The 18540-nt window shown below is 49.2% G+C and overlaps 1 protein-coding gene across 1 annotated transcript in view; it reads left to right on the top strand.

Annotated features, from left to right (window-relative positions):
- The window catches only part of arhgap5 (Rho GTPase activating protein 5), a 45438-nt gene that overhangs the window by 20381 nt on the left and 6517 nt on the right, over nt 1-18540 (top strand). The window contains exons 4-5 of the mRNA XM_062522350.1: nt 12932-13009; nt 16716-16847. Coding sequence (XP_062378334.1) covers nt 12932-13009; nt 16716-16847 — 210 coding nt within the window. The remainder of the gene's footprint in view (nt 1-12931; nt 13010-16715; nt 16848-18540) is intronic.

Here is an 18540-nt window from a genome sequence, read left to right as displayed (position 1 = left end):
CTAATTGCTAACATATTGGGAAAACATAGCCATCCTGCTTTATCTACAGCCAGGATAAATTAGCTAGACCTTGGCTAGCTTGCTCAAATAACCATTGACAACATATTTCGTTGAAGCATACGGCTAGGCCTATATCATACCCACCCTAAGGTTTAAGAAACATAACAACGTTGTCCAATTTTAGTTTAATGCATTTTTCTGAATTGGAGAGGTCTCCTTATGAGGGTAGGCTCTGCATTTTAAATGGCTAATCGCTAGTCGCGATTAGCATCGTTGGTTTAAACTTTGCAGAGCTGTTTTGTTGTTATCACAAAAATACTGATTGTAACTGCTGTTAGGAAGACAGTTTGGAACCTGGCAGACGTGAGGAAGTGAAAGGTATAATGCATAGTCCAAGCGGAATGAGTGGAGAGTTGATATTGTGACGAGGCAAGAATTACTCTGTTAGGAAATGTTTATTACCAGATGAATATGAGGAATGACATTACATGGAAGTGGCCTGTTTAAGATCCCCGTGGCTATATCCCACAACATGGGTGGCATCCCGTAACATAAACCCCTTATCCCACAACACATCAGCTGGTCTAGTACACCTATATAATGCGTAACCGTCAACTATCTTATGACAACAGGCTGCTTAACCATCTTTGCCGTAGGCTACATTTCCCCCTTGCATGAATGTAACACAAGCATATCCGAGGCGCGCTACAATATTGTGTCACATCGAGCTAGCAAGTCTAGCTAGCCACAAACAACAGTGCATACCAGACTGTATAGAAAAGGTGCATACTGCATAGGCTACTAATGACACTTTTTTACGGTCAGTGAATAGCACCGAGTGAAAATCAATGTTTGCTTTATATCTAGTGACAGTGGTGATGTCGTCAGTTTGGATAAGTAGAGTAAACTTAGTCAGAAGATCTAGAAATATCAAACGAGGAGCAGAGAACTTGACAGAGAGCTGCACCGCTGTTTTGAGAATGACAGTAGTGTCACGAGACTTCGACGCCTATGTTGTTGTACGTCACTGTTCAACTTCACACCCAGTTCTTACATGTTTACGCCTACACCGAGGCGGCTTTGGAATATCGCGCCTCTTGTCCTCACTGACCTAGCCGGGGAATGGCCGGTTAAACCTAGCCGCGGATGAGGCGGCGTTCAGTCAGTTAACGGCTAGAGAGACAGAGAGACAGAGAGACAGAGAGAAAGAGAGAGAGAGAGAGAGAGAGAGAGAGACAGATAGAGAGAGAGAGAGAGAGAGAGAGAGAGAGAGCAGGATGGAGAGAAGGAGGGAGGGAGCGAGGGAGCAGTAGGGGTGAGGATGAGAAGTGATTGTAAAAGAGAGGAAAAAAGAGGGGGGAAGTGAAAGGAACACGATGAGCAAAATAGTGAACTGTGAGTTGGGGGGGCACACAGACACACACACACACACACACACACACACACACACAGAGTCACAGAAGCATCTCAAGGGAGGCGGCAGCCATGATGAGCTTTTCAAAGTGACATTATGGAAATGCATCAGTCAGCTTTTTGAGTTTCTCTCTCTCTCCCTCTCTCTCTCTCTCTCTCCCTCTGACTCTCACTCCAGCGTGGGATGGGAGTGTGGGGCCTCACACTGCTTAGCATTCCCCTCGGCTTAGCACACACACACACACACACACACACACACCACACCCTGAATGGCCAGTGATTGTCATGCCTGAGCCCCCGGCCAACGTGCTGCCACTCCTGCTAGCCTCAATGTCAAGCTCAGCCAGAGTGACTTCACACAGCAGCCAGCGCTCTGGCCATTTAGAGAGAGCAGGGGCAGATGTAGGCCTCTCTGTTTGCTCTCTCTCACTCTCTTTTTTATCTCTCTCTCTCTCTCTCTCTCTCTTGCTCTCTCTCTCTCTCACACACATATACACACACACACACACACAAGCATAGTGACACCCAGGCACACATTATAGTACACTAACAGTCGCTACACGACTGAACACACACACACACACACACACACACACACACACACAGTCTGTTGTTTCTCATGCAGTGCTGTTCCAAGGGCCTGTATTCTGAGCCAGGAGGCTGTCTCCCACTAGCCACAGGAAAACACCTGCTTCCATGCAGATCCAACCCAACAAACGAGTGGGTTGGTGGAGCCAAACACTGAGACCTTTCCACTGCCAGAATTAGCCTGCACGCCTAATTTGTGTTTTTGTTTTTTTCCGCAGGGTTTGTGTATGAGATTTATATGTAGGACTGTTTTGAAAAGTTACTTGACCGATTTCGATTTCGACTGGAAGAGTGTGTAACAGAGAGAGAAAGAGCATGACAGAGAATGCAGAAGTGAATATGTTGTATAATATCCATCATTAGTGACCTGTTCTCCAGTTCTGCACTTGTGTGTGTTTGTAAGATGGTATTACAGAAGAACTAGCTCTCACACACACACACACACCTTGAGGAAGACAAACTGCTTTTATCAGACAATCTGTTGCTGCCTGATGAGCGTTTCTGTGGCTTTGTGGTGTGTTGCATGATGTATGTGCTATTGATGGTTGGCAGAGTGTGTGTGCGCACACGCTTGTGTGCCACTGATGAGGTGACGTTCCAGGCGGCTGGAGGTGGTATTGGCCTGTCGTGGACTGGCTCAGTAAGCGCTCCTCTGGGAAGCCCTGGGGGGTGGTGGTGGTGGGGGGGGGGGTCCGAGACGAGAGCCCCGTCAGACTAGCCTCCAGCTGCAGCGCGCCACAACCAGACGCTTTGTGTGCGCGACGGGTAAACAAAGCCCGTTTGAATGAAAACACGCGGACAGTGACTCAGTTCTCAGCGCGCTCCGTATCTGATCTTCTGTCAGAAACAAGGAACGAGCGCTCTGCGATATATGCGCCGCATTTGCATGAACGTAATGTGATGTTGGCACTACATTCGTTCAAAAAAGGGGGGCTAAAACTGGCCTTCGCTTTTCTACCTGCTTTCCATGGACTCCATGGAGACCGCATTTGCCACATGTTTTTTTTTATACACGGTTAGCCTATTAGAGACAGGTATGGCGAGGTGGTGTTTTTATGAGGTGACGCAGAGAGAGAGAAAGAGAGAGAGAGAGAGAGAGAAAGAGAGAGAAGGGGTGGGGAGGGAGAGCCGCAGGCCAAACAGGTCCACACTTCTCTGCATCGGCTCCATCTGGAAACAGGCCTGTGTGCAGTCATGACCGAGAGGTCTGCTCCAGCACCTGGCTGTGTGTGTGTGTGTGTGTGTGTCAGTCAGTCAGCTGGCCTGCAGATCGAATGTGTATGTGTTTGTGTGTGTGTGACTCACTTCCCCCTCCCATTCATCTATTTCTCCCTCTGTCTCTCCTCCTGCCCTTACCATGCCTCTCCTTTCCTTCCTTTCTCTCTCTTTCATTCTTTCTTTTTTTTTCTTTCTTCCCCTCTTTCTTCCCCTCCTTCTTTCTCCTTCACTGCCTCGCTCCCTTTCTCCTTCCCCCCTGACACTGGGGATCTGTGTCCAGACTAAGTGAATGATTTGTCAGTCGACACAAACAACAATCAATTATTCATGGCTTGGCTAATACCACAGCTGACCCCCTCTCCCCCTCCCCCTCCCCCCCTCCCCTTGTCCCGGCTGCCCTGGTAACCGTCCCCGTTTTTCCCGCACACACACGTGACTCAGGCACCTTGCTGGAAGTCAGCTGGAAGTCGCCCCCGATGACACAGCTGTTTTGTGGTCATCCTTTCTCCTATGACCGGCACTCCTTTTTGTGTGTGAGGCACTCGTCATCTCTCTTATCTCTTTTCATCCCCCCTTACTCTCTCTCTCTCTCTCTCTCTCTCCCCCCTTCCCTCCCTCTGTGTCTTGTCTTCTCTCTGTTGCACACACAGTGTTGCGCACTGTAAGATGCGTGCACACACACACGCATATACAGACACACACACACACACACACGAAAACTCTGCCAAGGTCTTCTGCGAGTGCTTAGCAGTTAAATGTCCCAGGCAGCGTGAGGTCTTGTCGTCCCCCTTGGCGGCTGGCGTTCTGTCCGCTCTGAATGGGCGATGTCACAGCCAGTTGGATCTGACAAGGGCTGTCGACATGCATCAGGCCCCGCTCAAGGCTCCACAGACCGGCCTGGAAAACCCGGCCTCTCCCTGGTGGCACTGGCTGCCTGGTGCTGCCCTTGGAGCCTGTGTAGTGTGTGTGTGTGTGTGTGTGTGTGTGTGTGTGTGTGTGTGTGTGTGTGTGTGTGTTTTCGTGTTTTTGTTGAGAAGGGAGTTGGATCTCTGCTGGTTGCATCGGATCAGACATCAGACATCCTCGCCTCAGTGAAGGCAGACGTCACTGTAGGCCCTGGTGCTCATCCCATTATGAAACACCACACACACACACACACACACACACACACACACACACACACACACACACACACACACACACACACACACACACACACACACACACACATGCACCATCCCATTGCCCGCCCTCCCCACCACACTCACACTCAAACGTAAACACCCACACAGACCAACATGGGCGCTCGGACAAACTCACACTCTGTCATACATGCCCTCTTGGGTTCAAAGTGCCTCGCAAGCCCAGACACGCACAGAAACTCATCGTCACTGTCACTTACTGACGATGATGTCAGTTGGGTTTTTTAGCTATTTATTTATTTTTAGCACAAGAATTGCTGTCGTCATCACAAGGAGGAGCCATGTTCTCTGGTGTTTTTAGGGAGTGACTCCATCACAGATGTTGCCACACGGCGGTTCATACTGACGCTAACGCCACACGCATCGGCCGTCGAAACCTGTTTTTTCCGTTTCTAAGTTGGACGCTCCAAATCTGTCCCCAGACTCCCACAAGTGTGGACTGAATCCAACGGCGTGCTGGAAAGTCCCATCTGAATTCATAGCATATTGAAGTATTGGCAAGTGCAGTGTAGGGTGTTTGTGCTCGCTAGCATGTGTGTGTAGAAGTGTGGCATTTAACATATATTAATGTGTGTACACCGTCTCTCACACACACACACACACACACACACACACACACACAGAGAGAGTCTCTAATTCATGTTCTTACTCACACATCAAAAAGCAGTCAGTGCTCTTCACCAGCCCTCTATGCACCCTGCATAATGCAGCAGCACTGGTCTGAAGAGCGAAGCAGAGATAGAGAGAGAGGGAGAAGACAGAAAGAGAGAGAGGAGAGAGGGAGAGGGGGGAAAAAAACCAAAGGGGGATCTATTTTTAAACGGCACCCCATCTGCTGCTGGTGAATAAGAGATGAGCTGGAGCGCATGATGAGGCCGTCCCCGGCCCTCGGATGGGCAGATGTCCGGCGCTCCCGCTGCTCTCCGCTCCGCCCCGCTCGCTGCCCGGCCCTCGGCCACACTGACCCCAGTGTGGAGTGCAGCGCGGCGTGGCACGGCATGGTGTGGCGCAGTGCGCCGCAGCGAAGGACCGCCTCTCCTCGCCTCGCCTCGGCTTCGGCCGTGGCTCGACTCGGCTGGCCGGGCTCGTTACTGACGCTCCAGTGGGCTCCACAGGGCTGACCCGACAGCGCCGACACGCAACACACAGGGACAGCCCATGAGCCTATGAGCTGAGTGAGACACACACACACACACACACACACGAGAGAGAGTCGTCGGGGTATGTGACTCGCCAGCCCAACAGGCAAATGTGTGATTCGTATGCATGTAGCCATGCAGCCTGTGTTACATATAGCCTAATCCCACATTACGTGTGTTACTTTTGCTCAAGGTGGGAACAGCACAAACACCCACAGGCCTGATAGAGTTCAGGCGTGGTGCCTGAATTCAGGCTTGAGCTCGCCAAGGAACGATGTCAAGAAAGGCTATTTTCTATCTACATTGTCTTTTAATGTATTTGATAATGTCAGACACAGATCATTTCCTGTCTATCAGCCCTGCACCCATTACATACTGATGTAATGGATGCATTTTTGCATCTATACACAGCATAACTCTACAAGTAAGTGCAAGCCAGTAATCTGTAAATCACTTTGGATGAAAGCTTCTCCTCAGTGACTAAGTATAAATACACATAAAGCTGTCCGTGGTCTCGACATGTCACCAAAACGCTGAAAATAAAGCTTAACTCACAACACATGCACGTAAAACTCGGTGCCCTTGAGGATTCCCCTGGCTACCTGTCGGCTAGTAACTCAAAGAGGTTCAGAGCTAATTAATCAGGCTGCTGTGCTGTGTATGCAAAGCAAGGGCAGCCAGCGGTGTGACTCACCGCTAACCCCCCCAACAGCCTGAAAACACAGAGGACAGTCAGTCAGCTATAGCTCTCAGACTTACAAAGTCACAGAGAACAGCTCTGTATTCTCACTCATTCTCTAGTCTTTTGCATATTGAGCTGACATACCAGCTTAATGCATGCACATAGCTACCCCAACCCACAAGCCCAGCATGTACAGTACAAAGCTAACGACCCAGCCCATCGCCCTGACAACACAGAGCACCACAGCCCCACCCCATGGATTTAATCCACTTTCCCAACCCACAACACAAGCACCGCTGATGAGCCGAGAGAGACACTGCACTGAGAACCGGGGATGACGCTGTGGGAATGCTTTCTCTTTTAAGACGCCAAAAGCCTCCAGGGTTGTTTTGTCTAGTGGTTAATCAGAAGAATTGAAGCTCTTGGTTGAGTTATTTGCTTGCTTTTGTGTCATCGTTTGTGCTGTGTCATGATGGCCATCTCATCTTTGTTTTTGTTGTTGTTGTTGTTTTTTTACATGAAAACTAGGGTTTTGCAAAGAAGCTCCCGTCCTTTTGACTGGCTGTTTTATCTTCAAGTTTCTGTGCACAGCGCCTCGCTCTTCATCCGTCTCACTCATTCTTTCTCCTTCATCCTTTCCTTATTTTTCTTTTCTGCCTCATATTCCACCCCTCTCTCTCTTTCTCTCTTTCTGACTCTTTCTCTCTCTCTTTCAAATCCGTAAATAGTGTGGGCCTACTTTCAGTGAGTGCGTGAGGCGGATGTTCTTTATGTCAATGACTGTCACATCTCTCAGCTTGTGTATATGTGTGTGTCTTTGTGTGTGTGGAAGCACAGTGCTTCACTGCAGGCTGCAGATAAGGCAGCTCCGCTACATTAAATCCTCTCACAGCCACCGATTTCTCATGCCCCACACACACACACACATACACACACACACACATTCACACACACACACAGGAACACTTTCAAATTGTACGTACAGACACATGCACCCTGCAACACAAACTCACACATCTCTCTCACACACACACATCATCTTCACACACACACACACACACACACACACACACCCGAGCCCACGCTAATGCCACATTTCCAGTGTTAGCACCTTGTCTTTTCTGCCGCCATTCCCAGCACTCTGCCCTCTCTGTTAACACAACTTCACTTTGTTTATCATTCATTTCTCTCTGGTCTTAAGAAGCTAGCTGCGCTCAGGCAGCTAAACATGTAATCCCTCAAACGCAAGTGTGTGGCTTCTCTCCTCATAAGCCTCCTGAGTTATTGGAGACCAAGCCGCACTCTCAGCTCCCCCTCTAACCCCAACACACTCACACACACACACACACACACACACACACACACACATACATACACGCATACATATGTCATGTGTACACACACACACCCCATCTCCGGTGCTGTTGACTCTTCAATTCCCGAGGCGGTGCCTCACCCTGCCATTGTTGCCGGTATGGATTTTATTTTTAATGACCGGTGAGCGGATGCTGATGTCCCCCACTGTACCCCCACTCGCTCACACACGCACACATGAGGGAATCTTTATGATTTATAGTCACCGGAGGCTGCGTGGATGGACCATTATGAACACGGTAGCCACGGGGGGACTTGTTGGAAGATTGATCACCAGGCATTGGGAATTTGTAGCCTCCAATCTCCACCCCCCCACCACCACATCACCTCCTCCATAGGCTGAGTATAAGGCTCCATTGGGCCCTTGAACTTGGTTTCACTCTCAGTTCCTCATTCTCGTCCAGGCACATAAAAGAGCCAGTTCGTGCATGGGACCCACTCACACTCAGCTGAGTACCCATCCTTGGCAGAGAAAGCGGTGTTGGTTGAGAGAGCGAGAGAATGAGAGCGAGTGTGAGAGTGAGAGAGAGAGAGAGAGAGAGAGAGAGAGAGAGAGAGAGAACCCTGGGAGCAGAGAGAGAGTGTGGGAAACTAAATAAATGAAGCGCTCTTGCTTGTTTGTAGGCACGGCTGCGGCCGCGTTGGGCCAGGCCGCCCAAGCAGCACCGCAAGTTTTGGTTTTCGGCCGTAAACGGGTTAAGTTTATTGAAGCCCTGTGATGACGAATAGGTTCAATAAAGGTTGGTTTATTTTTAAGCTAATTTCCTTTGGAATGTGTGTGTGTGTGTGAATGGATGTGTGTACCCTCTGCTGATTTGTTTTGTGTGTGTGTGTGTTCTAGTCACAGTTTCTCATCCTGCAGGCATAGTCTAGAGTGATAATGGCTGCTCAGATGAGAAGTAAGCAACAGCATTTACTCAAAGAGAAGTATTGTGCGGTGTGCGAAAATGCCCATTACCTGTCCTTGTTGGTGCATTTGGAGAGAATGGGAAGTGTGTGTGTGTGTGTGTGTGTGTGTGTGTGTGTGTGTGTGGGTGTGTGTGTCAGCAGAATGAGAAAACGCCCTGCAGTAAAATAGTCTGACCATTTCACAGGGGAGGAGGCCTTCTGATCAGGTTACATACACACAGACTCACACTCACACTCACACATACACGTACACGTACACTCACACATACACTCAACCACAATGTCACTGAGTGCACAGCATACACACACACAAATGTGCAGTTAAAACGTGTGTGTGCACACAGAACATCTTTAACATTTATCTCTGACCTGAAATGTTGTGCTCTCTCCAGAGGGTTAGGTATATTCTAATGTCACAGCCAGGGGGGAGTGGTAGAAACCGGGAGGAAGGGGAGGCTCAGTCAGGTGACATTTTGGAATACTCACTCCTTAGATCTGCCCGGAGGGCAAGTGCACTCATGTAAAAAGACCCAACAACACTACCTCAGTTCCAGCCTTCTCCTGCAACCCCTCAGAGTGTGTGTGTGTGTGTGTGTGTGTGTGTGTGTGTGTGTGTGTGTGTGTGTGTGTGTGTGTGTGTGTGTGTGGTGTGTGTGGTGTGTGTGGTGTGTGTGGTGTGTGTGGTGTGTGTGGTGTGTGTGGTGTGTGTGGTGTGTGTGGTGTGTGTGTGTGTGTGTGTGTGGAGAGAGAGCAAAGCTGAAGGAAACGGCAGCATTTGGCTGTACGAGCGCCAACGAGTGAGTACCAGGGCTTATCTGACGGCCGCAGACGGCAGACCTTTCTGCTGTTTACCCGGGAAAGGTTCCGACAAGTACCGGAAAACCACTCCCCCCCTCACCCGTGTGCTGCGTATGAGACGGTCGGTGATGACTGTTTGCTCACACCTATCCTCTCGCAGCCAAGGTGCCTGCCACCGGCTACAGTCTAGCCATGCAGTCTCTCTACTCCATCTTCCCCAATAGCATTCCAAATAGACTAAAGAGTTGAGGAGGATGAGTTAGCTGGAGCCAATGGTTTTTTTTCCTGTAATGTCTCTCTGCGGTCAGAGCAGAGGCATATGTGCATGTTTGAGTAGCACTCCTACTTCCTCAGATGAGAGATAGCAGGATATTGCAAGGCTGTGCGGGTACGTGATGTTAATCTGGTTGAGGAAAACGTTCAATATGCACACGCTTGTGTGTGTGTGTGTGTGTGTGTGTGTGTGTGTGTGTGTGTGTGTATACACATGCACACTCGCACACTGTGTACACATACCGAACACACAGGCGCGCACACACACACATGACGGTGAGCATCGGGAAGGGGTGGGGTGTCCGCAGAGGACAATAGGACATCCGACTGGGGAGCATCTAAATTAGGACCACTTCCCCCCCCAGAGCGCTTTCCCACAGCTCGGACTGCTCATTGTCTTTGGCCCCAACCTTCCTCAAGGCATTTGCCTAAATAAAGCCCCAGTCAGCAGCACAGCGCTCACCCGGTAATGAAAATAAGGAAGAAAAAAGAAAGAAAAAAACTGACAAACACAGTAAAAAAAAAGCAAAAAAAGCACACACAAAAAAAAGGCAACAACTTTTTGCCTTGACCATTTGCGTCTCACATTTCCATCTGTGGCGAGCCTGTTTGGCTCTGCTTGCGCGCCGTTGCCTTGGCGACGGGGTCTCGTCTCGGTCCACGGCCGGCGGGGGCAAACAGGTGCAGAGGCCACTGGGGCCATCCGTTTGAAGCCCCTTATCTGAAGGGGGGGGGGGGGGGGGGGTGCAAAAGGCCCGATTTAGCCCCTCGGCTCCGACTTGACAAGCTGCCAGCGGTTACTGCGGCACACACGGCCAAACCACGGACTGAGCTTGCGGCCAAAAGGGCCAGCACTCAGTAGGCAGTGTCCTGCCCACATAGAGAGAGATATTGAGTGGGGGATAGAGAGAGAGAGAGAGATGTAGAGAGAGAGGGGGAGAGAGAGAGAGAAAGAGAAAGAGAGAGATGGGTACTTTGCCATGGTGAGGACTAGCAAAGGGAGAAGAAGACACGTGAGGATGGGGAAAGAAAGAGACGTGAAGATACAGAAATAAGACAGCGGTTACATTATGTCGCTACCTGCCCATAAGATGACAGCGAGGGAGAGAAAGAAGAGGAACCGAAACAGAAACATCAAATTCGAACCGGTAGTTTGAGATAAGGATAGGGACACACAGGAAGTAGGAAGAGAGATAGACAGGAGCACGGAGAGAGAGAGAGACAGAGAGAGAGAGAGAGAGAGAGAGATGGAGAGCGCTGACAGAAGAGAAGAAGTGATTGGCTGAATGAAATGGAAAGCTGTTCTGGTGCTGCCTTATCTTCCCATGGAAAATCCCCAGCACTGGTGTAGCAGCTCTACGCTGGGTCTCTCTTATTCTGTGTGTGTGTGTGTGTGTGTGTGTGTGTGTGTGTGTGTGTGTGTGTGTGTGTGTGTGTGTGTGTGTGTGTGTGTGTGTGTGTGTGTGTGTGTGTGTGTGTGTTTGAGCTCACTTGCTGGCCTGTGAGCTCACATTCTGCTGACAGTATCAGGCAGGGCCTAACACCACCAGGCTACACATACACACACACACACACACTTTGACACACAGCCTTTGGTGTAGTGTAGTCAGTCAATGGCGTGAGAACTGACAGAGAACCATGTGGGGTTGTCTGAGAGCTCTTGTGAGTTGTGACCTTGCTGTGGGAATGGCTGTGTTGACAGTAGGCTTTCACCTGCCGGTGATTCACCTGCACTGACTTCTGCTGGAGCCGGAAATTCTGCTCTTACCTGTTCCTTACGCACCTGCCCATTTGTGTATAGTGTGTGTTTACTAGCCTGTGTGTGTGTGTGTGTGTGTGTGTGTGTGTGTGTTAAGAGTGAGTAGGACTGCTTATTTGGTTTCTGTGCCGCACCCCTTTTCTCCTCAGCTGTTGCTTTTCCTGTGTGTGTGTGGTGTGTGTGTGTGTGGTTGTGTGTGTGTGTGTTTGCATGTATTTGTATGGGTGTGTATATGTATTTACAGTGGGAGGAGGGACTTGCTCAGACACGCTGGATCATCCCAGGAATGCACAGCGCCTTCTGTCAGCACCCCGATGCTGGCACACACACACCAGCCATCTCTCATGCACTCTCCCATGCTCACCCACAACTCATACACACTCACACACACACACTCACACACACACACACTCACACACACACACACACACACTCACACACTCACACACACACACACACACCCTCCCTCCCTCACTCCCTCATGCGCTCTCCCATGCTCACCCACAACTGATACACACGCTCACACACACACAGACACACACACACCATCCCTCCCTCATGCACTCTCCCATTGCTCACCCACAACTCACACACAAACACACACACATCTGAACAGTTTCTATGATTGTCATGTCAGAACTGATCTGAAGTTGAACGGAGTTCATTTTGGCGTAGCCGCTAGCTAGAATCTCAAGCCGGTTTTTAAATTCTGATTGCCAGGACCACAGCGGGGTGTGTGAATCTGCCTCTGTGTGTGTGTGTGTGTGTGTGTGTGTGTGTGTGTGTGTCTGTGCCTGTGCAGGCCTAGAAAAAGGCTGCACTGCTAACAACCTGCAATCTAATTACCTCGGCGTCCTCGGGGACCGTCCGAATGCCTTTGGCTTCCGCAGCATCAGCTGCCTCCGATGTCCCTCCCCGCCCCACCCTGTCGTTTGAAGTGTCTTGAAGTGTCCTCGCGGGTTTGAGTTGAACGCCTGGGCGCGCCGCTGATGACCCAGCGCCGCTGTCCGTATTAATAAGGCGCCGGCTTTGTTCAGCGAAGGCGGCACTTCGCTCTTATCCTCTGTTGTCGCCAAACCATCGCGTTCACGTGTTTGTGTGTGTGTGTGTGTGACTGTGTGTTTGCGCGCACGTCAAAACGAAAGCTCCTCAACTCTGACCTTTCACATATGAACCAGAAGCAGGCATGGGGGCTCGACTTTAATGCAGGGTATTGATGTGCGTGCGTTGTCTGATGTCGAGCCAGGTCCCTTGAGAAAGATCCGTCAACCCCCCCCCCCCCCCGCCTCCCTCCTTGTCAAGCTCCCAAAGAACCAGGGCATCTCAGCTCTCAGCACAAATTCCTGTGTAAAGGGGGAACTGAGTAGGTGCCAGGGGAAGGCTTGCCGTTCACCCTCACTATTGATTCCCCCGACCCCTGTGTGAGGTCGGCCAATAGTGTGGGTTCGACAGATGTACCAATTTGGGCGTGTGCTTGTAATGAAGCCCCCGATGTAGTGTGTGTGTCTCACTCTCTCACTCTCAAACACTTAACGCTGTCTTTGTCTGTTTTTTTTTTTTTTTTTCTCTTTCCCAGGTTTGACGACAGAGGGTCTGTATCGAGTGAGTGGCAACAAGACGGACCAGGACAACATCCAGAAGCAGTTTGATCAAGGTGTGTTTGGGTGTTTGTGTGTGTTTAATGGCCTGTCATAACTGAGCTGGCATATGGTACAGTACACAGGGCTATGGTTTGTTCTCTCCCTCCTGTAGCTCGCAAAATGGGATAATCACGAGTACTAATATGCATGCTCATATACGCACACACACACACACACACGCACACACACACACACACACACACACACACACACACACACAGAGACACACATAAACAGCTCTGCAGACCTTCTCATCAAGTGGTGTATTCTTTGTGTTTCTTTATGTTCAGTAATTAACTCTCTGGGGGTAGCCATGCTCCTCTCGCTCGCTCGCTCGCTCTCTCGCTCTGCCCCCCCCCCCATCCCCCTTCATTCCTTCTCTCTCTCTCTCTCTCTCTCTCTCTCTCTCTGTGAAGTCAGAATAATACGTGTCCATATGTCCCATCATCTGCATGCCCACCTCCTCCGCGCTGATAGGCCATTATGCGGAGTGCAGCTGTAAACTGCTGTGCCGTGTGCAGACTCCGTTTAGGCAGGGCCACTTCCCCCCCCCCCCCCCCCCCTCTCTCAGACACGCTCGTCTCCATAGTTCCACTGCTCTAATCCAGCTTTTCAAACATTCTCCTCCGCTCGGTCCTAACCACCTGCCGACCATTTAATTTACTGCCTCATGCATTATCTCACTCCCCATCTTCCTCAGATACACACACACACACACACACACACACAAGCACAGAGAGGCACACAGAGGTGCGCAGAAGCAGACACACGCTTTTCCATCTCTCTCTCTCACACGCACACACACACACACACTGTCTCTCTTTCTCACTCACTCACACACAACGCACTCCTGTCTGTTGGAGAAGTATGCTTGTGCGTGTGCGTGTGTGTGTGTGTGTGTGCATTTGTGTGTGCTATTTAGATAAGCCAGCTACACAAACCCCATAGACACACACACACACACGCTTCCTCTAATGGTCTTGCTGCTCACAGGCAGATTAAGCAGCCCTCCACCCTGAATCTGCTTTGCATATATAGAGACACTAAGAAACACCCACGTCTTGTCTTGTGGTGCAGGCTAGATGTGCTTGCTTTCGTTTATTTTCTAAATAAATGGAAAGTGTACAAATAACAAATAGCATGAAGCAGGCAAAACTCTAACATCGACTTTCACCACCATTGAACAGCACTGGAAATTGTAATCAGTGGTGTGTGTGTGTGTGTGTGTGTGTGTGTGTGTGTGTGTGTGTGTGTGTGTGTGTGTGTGTGTGTGTGTGTGTGTGTGTGTGTGTGTGTGTGTGTGTGTGTGTGTGTGTGTGTGTGTGTGTGTGTGTGTGTGTGTGTGTGTGTGTGTGTGTGTGTGTGTGTGTGTGTGTGTGTGTGTGTGTGTGTTCTATGTAATGGATGGCCTCTTTATAATTGTGTTATTAATGCCAGTGTTGCTGTTCTCAGTCTCTCGCCCTACTCTATTAAGCAGTGACAAATCCTGGCCAGTATTAGGTGGGGGCAATAAATATTATGACATTGTGTGTGTCTGTATGTGAATGGGAGTTTATACACTTAGTACAAACCATTAGGAACACCACTAATGCCTTTACAATATTTACTGTCGTAACCGTGAGCAACTACAATTCATCAGTACATGGACAGAAGAAGTCAAGAATGTTAGGCTGGAACACAGGCCTAGGTTGACACTGTTTTTCTCTTTTGGCTGCTGTTTGGAGCTGGCTGGTATTGTCTCTCTTCTGAACCCGGCATCTCATCCCATGTCGATTCACTGGCCCTCTCCGTCGGCTGATGTAGCTTGGCCCACGGCTCTTTGTTTTGAAATCACTGCCATGGATATGGAAGCTGTTTCTGGACAGCCGAAGTGGTTTTTTTTTTTTTTTTTTGGCATAGGGATGGTCTCTGGTGAAGCAAAATCCATTTGCGGTGGAATAAACAGTTGTCATGGAGGCACGTGCTATACACTTGACGGTGGGCCTTGCGTTGCGTTGGCTTTGGCAGGGAACCGGTGCAGCTCTTTTATGTGGGCGCCGCTGGAGCACGTGGTCTGTGTGCTGCACCCCAAAACAGTTTGGGTTTGGGCTAATTTGGCCTCTTTTCATCGATTAGCTGTCTGAATGCCGGCCCATTGGTAGTCGGTTGTCCCTTTTGGTAGAGTATAGTGGAACACACACACACACACACACAAACGCACACACACACAAGCATAATCTATGTCTCCATTGTTTTGAGGCTTGAAAGTAATTTCATTCTTCACCACCATTCATTTCAAAGAGCATGAGTAAATAACACAATATGTTTTACCTTCTCTCATCTCCTGCGCTGAAGAGAATGTTATTGGTTTTGTGGATACTATTTTTGTGTGTATGTATGTGTGTGTGTGTGTTTCCTCTGCAATGAAATATCCCAAACTGGCCCACAGTTTGCGCTTGAGCTGAGCTAACACTAGCCATCCATTCTGTTTTGTTTTGTTTATTCCTATTTATTTCTTTTGTGAGCTCCACACTGTATTCCTGCATACGCTAACAGGACCTTTTCCCCTGAGGACATGCATGCTATAGATTTTTTGCAGCTTCCTCTCTCTCTCTTCCTTTCTTTCTCTCTCTCTCTTTCTTTCTTTCTTTTTTCTCTCTCTCTCTCTCTCTCTCATGCATTCCCTTTCCCTCTCTCCCCTTCTCCATCCAGTGTCCCCATTGTAAGCCTTTTTTCCTTTGTTTTCGTCCATCTTTCAAATCGAATCTTGGTCAGAGTGGGTCAGCGGTGTGTGAGCTGGCCGCAGCAGAGTAGGCTCTTCCAGTGAGTGGCCAGCTTACTCATCACTCACTCACTCACTCTCTCTCGCTTCTCTCCTCTTTTTCTCTCTCTCTCTCACACACACACACACTCCCTCGTTCCCTCCACGGGAAAGCTTTTGCCTAAAAGAGCCACTGAGGGCATCAATCAGCCTGCTGGCCCGGAACCATTAGTTACCCATCTCTCTCTCTCTCCCTCTCTCTCCCTTTCTTTCTCTCCCTCTTTTTCTCTCGTCCTCTCTCGCTGCCATCCTCTTTTTTAAATCCCCCCTTTTTTCCCTGCCTGTATGCAGTATTTGGTGAAATAAGAGCATTTTTTCCCTTCTCTCGCGCCTGCCTCCATGCTCCAGCAGAGAGATGTGCAGTGACAGCTGTCAGTTCACCTTAAAGCACTGCTATCCCCCACCATCCCATCCTCTCTCTCTCTGTCTCTCTCCCTCTCTCTTTCTCTCTATCTCTCTCTCTTTCTCTCTCTTTCACCTCCTTCTCTATCGGGCCCTTATATTTTCGTTGTCTTTCAGCACCTTGGTCTGTCTCTGTCTCCCACCCTGCTTTCCTCATATAACATCTCACACCGTCTCTATTTTGAGTTGCGACTTTCTCTGCTTTCTATCCCTTCTCTTTCTTACACCACAGACACACACACACACACACACAAACACCATCACCACTTCTTGAGTGCGTACTGCATCTCACCTCTTCTTTTCTTCTCATTATAGCTGTCCTTTTTTCTCTCTCCTACCCTCCCCCTCCTCTTTTTCTGTCTCCTTCACACACACACACACACACACACACACTCACACATTGAAACACACACACACACACACACACACACACACATACTCACACATTGAAACACACATACACACACAAAATGTGGCATTTCTTGAGTCTCACACTTTGTTGTCTCCTTCCCCCGCAGACCACAGCATAGACCTGATTGAGATGGATGTGGCGGTGAACGCGGTGGCCGGAGCCCTGAAGGCCTTCTTCGCTGACCTGCCTGACCCCCTTATCCCCTACCACCTACACCCCGAGCTGGTGGAGGCAGCCAGTGAGTAACTACACACACGCACACACACACACACACACACACACACACCTAGCAATGCTACACAAAAACTGATGATGATCATTGATGACAGTGTAGATTGTAGATACAATTTCAACCTTGAGTCTATATAGGGTCACTTCTTTATGTTCTTACTCCTACTCAGTTAATGCCTGGTGTGGTGATGTGATTTCCGTGTTACTCGTCATGTATTGATTGGTTGGAGAACGGCCAAATGTACTGAGGAGGCACCTCAGACTCAGATGGTTGTGGGTTGGAATTCAGTGAGCATAGTTCTGAATAGGAATTCTGTAATGTTGTTTCTTGAAGCGCCATTGTGCTGCAGTTGTAGGTAGCGGTTGTGATATTGAGAGTGATAGTGTCAATGGTAAATTAATAGAATAAAATAATTATTTAATATCCACCAAGGTAGAAATGTTCCCTTGGCTCACTAGACGTACAAAACAGATAAAGATACAGACAACATCTCAGACATAGTAATTAGATTGTAGGTGTTGATGACCGTAAAGAAATGCATTTATCATAATCTGCATTTATTAGTGGGATTTGTTTTTGTAATCCCTCTGAAGTATTATCTCAAACTTATCAACAATTTGTAACAGTTGCTGCATGAACTCTTGTAATGCAACAACAACAAGGCCACATCGATGACAACAAGAACAAATGCAAATCATTTTCACAATTATGCAAGCAAACACTTTTGAACATGCTGTAAACAGACCATACTTTTTGAAGCGTTGGACAAAAAAAGCAGCCAACAACAATCTAGGGACAGCATGCCATTCACAGAGTTCCCCCAATTGTCAAAGGAATGCAGCATGACAGAGTGAAAGTTCAAAGGGGGGACTAGATTTTGAAGATGATGAAAATCGTTTCCAAAGGGGGTCTTCTGAAGCGGGAATAAAAGGGGCGTCAGAGGCACATGCGCTCACAGCAGGCATGCAGATCATCGCAGCGTCGTCCTCCATATCAGCTTTTTTATATCTTACGATTATCTCTCCCCGAGAAAACGGCTGAGTGACCTCGTCAGTCTGTGTGGGAAGGTGAGCAGGTCCCTCCTCCTCCTCCTCCTCCTCCTCCTCCGCCTCCTCCTCCTCCTTTTGCCCTGACGCTTTGTTTGCTCAGCACGATCGGAACAGATCGGCCATACATCACGCCCGGACAAACGGCGGATAACGCCACGGCACGGCGCAACATCTGCTGCCTAAGCAACGGAGCGTGAAGAGGCCGATAAGAGACGGGAGGTTATGATATGATGCCCGCGCGCTCCCCCCCCCCCCCCCCCGCCTGCCTGCCGCCGCCGAGGGAAAGTGCAAGAGAAACATCTGGAGCTCGTCATAATCTGGTAGCAGTGCCGTATGCGTGCTGTTTTAGGAGCGTACGCAATCAGCCTGCAAAACAATGCGCCGGATCACTGCTCGGTGGTTGTGGGCTGAGGGGTTCGGTATGATTATAGAGTCAGATCCATGTGTGCGTGCACAAATGTTTCCTTGTGTATGTGTGCAGGCAAACACAAACTCACACTCATCAGTGTAATCAGACATGAACACACACACACTCACACCCAAACACATTTGTACACATGTGCACACATGTGCAACATGTATACATAAACACATGTATGCAGGCATATATCTGCGGCACATGAATGAACACACGCATACGAGAACAAACA

Source organism: Sardina pilchardus, chromosome 20, assembly GCF_963854185.1.
Source record: "Sardina pilchardus chromosome 20, fSarPil1.1, whole genome shotgun sequence".
Taxonomy (NCBI): domain Eukaryota; kingdom Metazoa; phylum Chordata; class Actinopteri; order Clupeiformes; family Clupeidae; genus Sardina; species Sardina pilchardus.
This window is presented reverse-complemented; position numbering and strand designations above follow the sequence as displayed.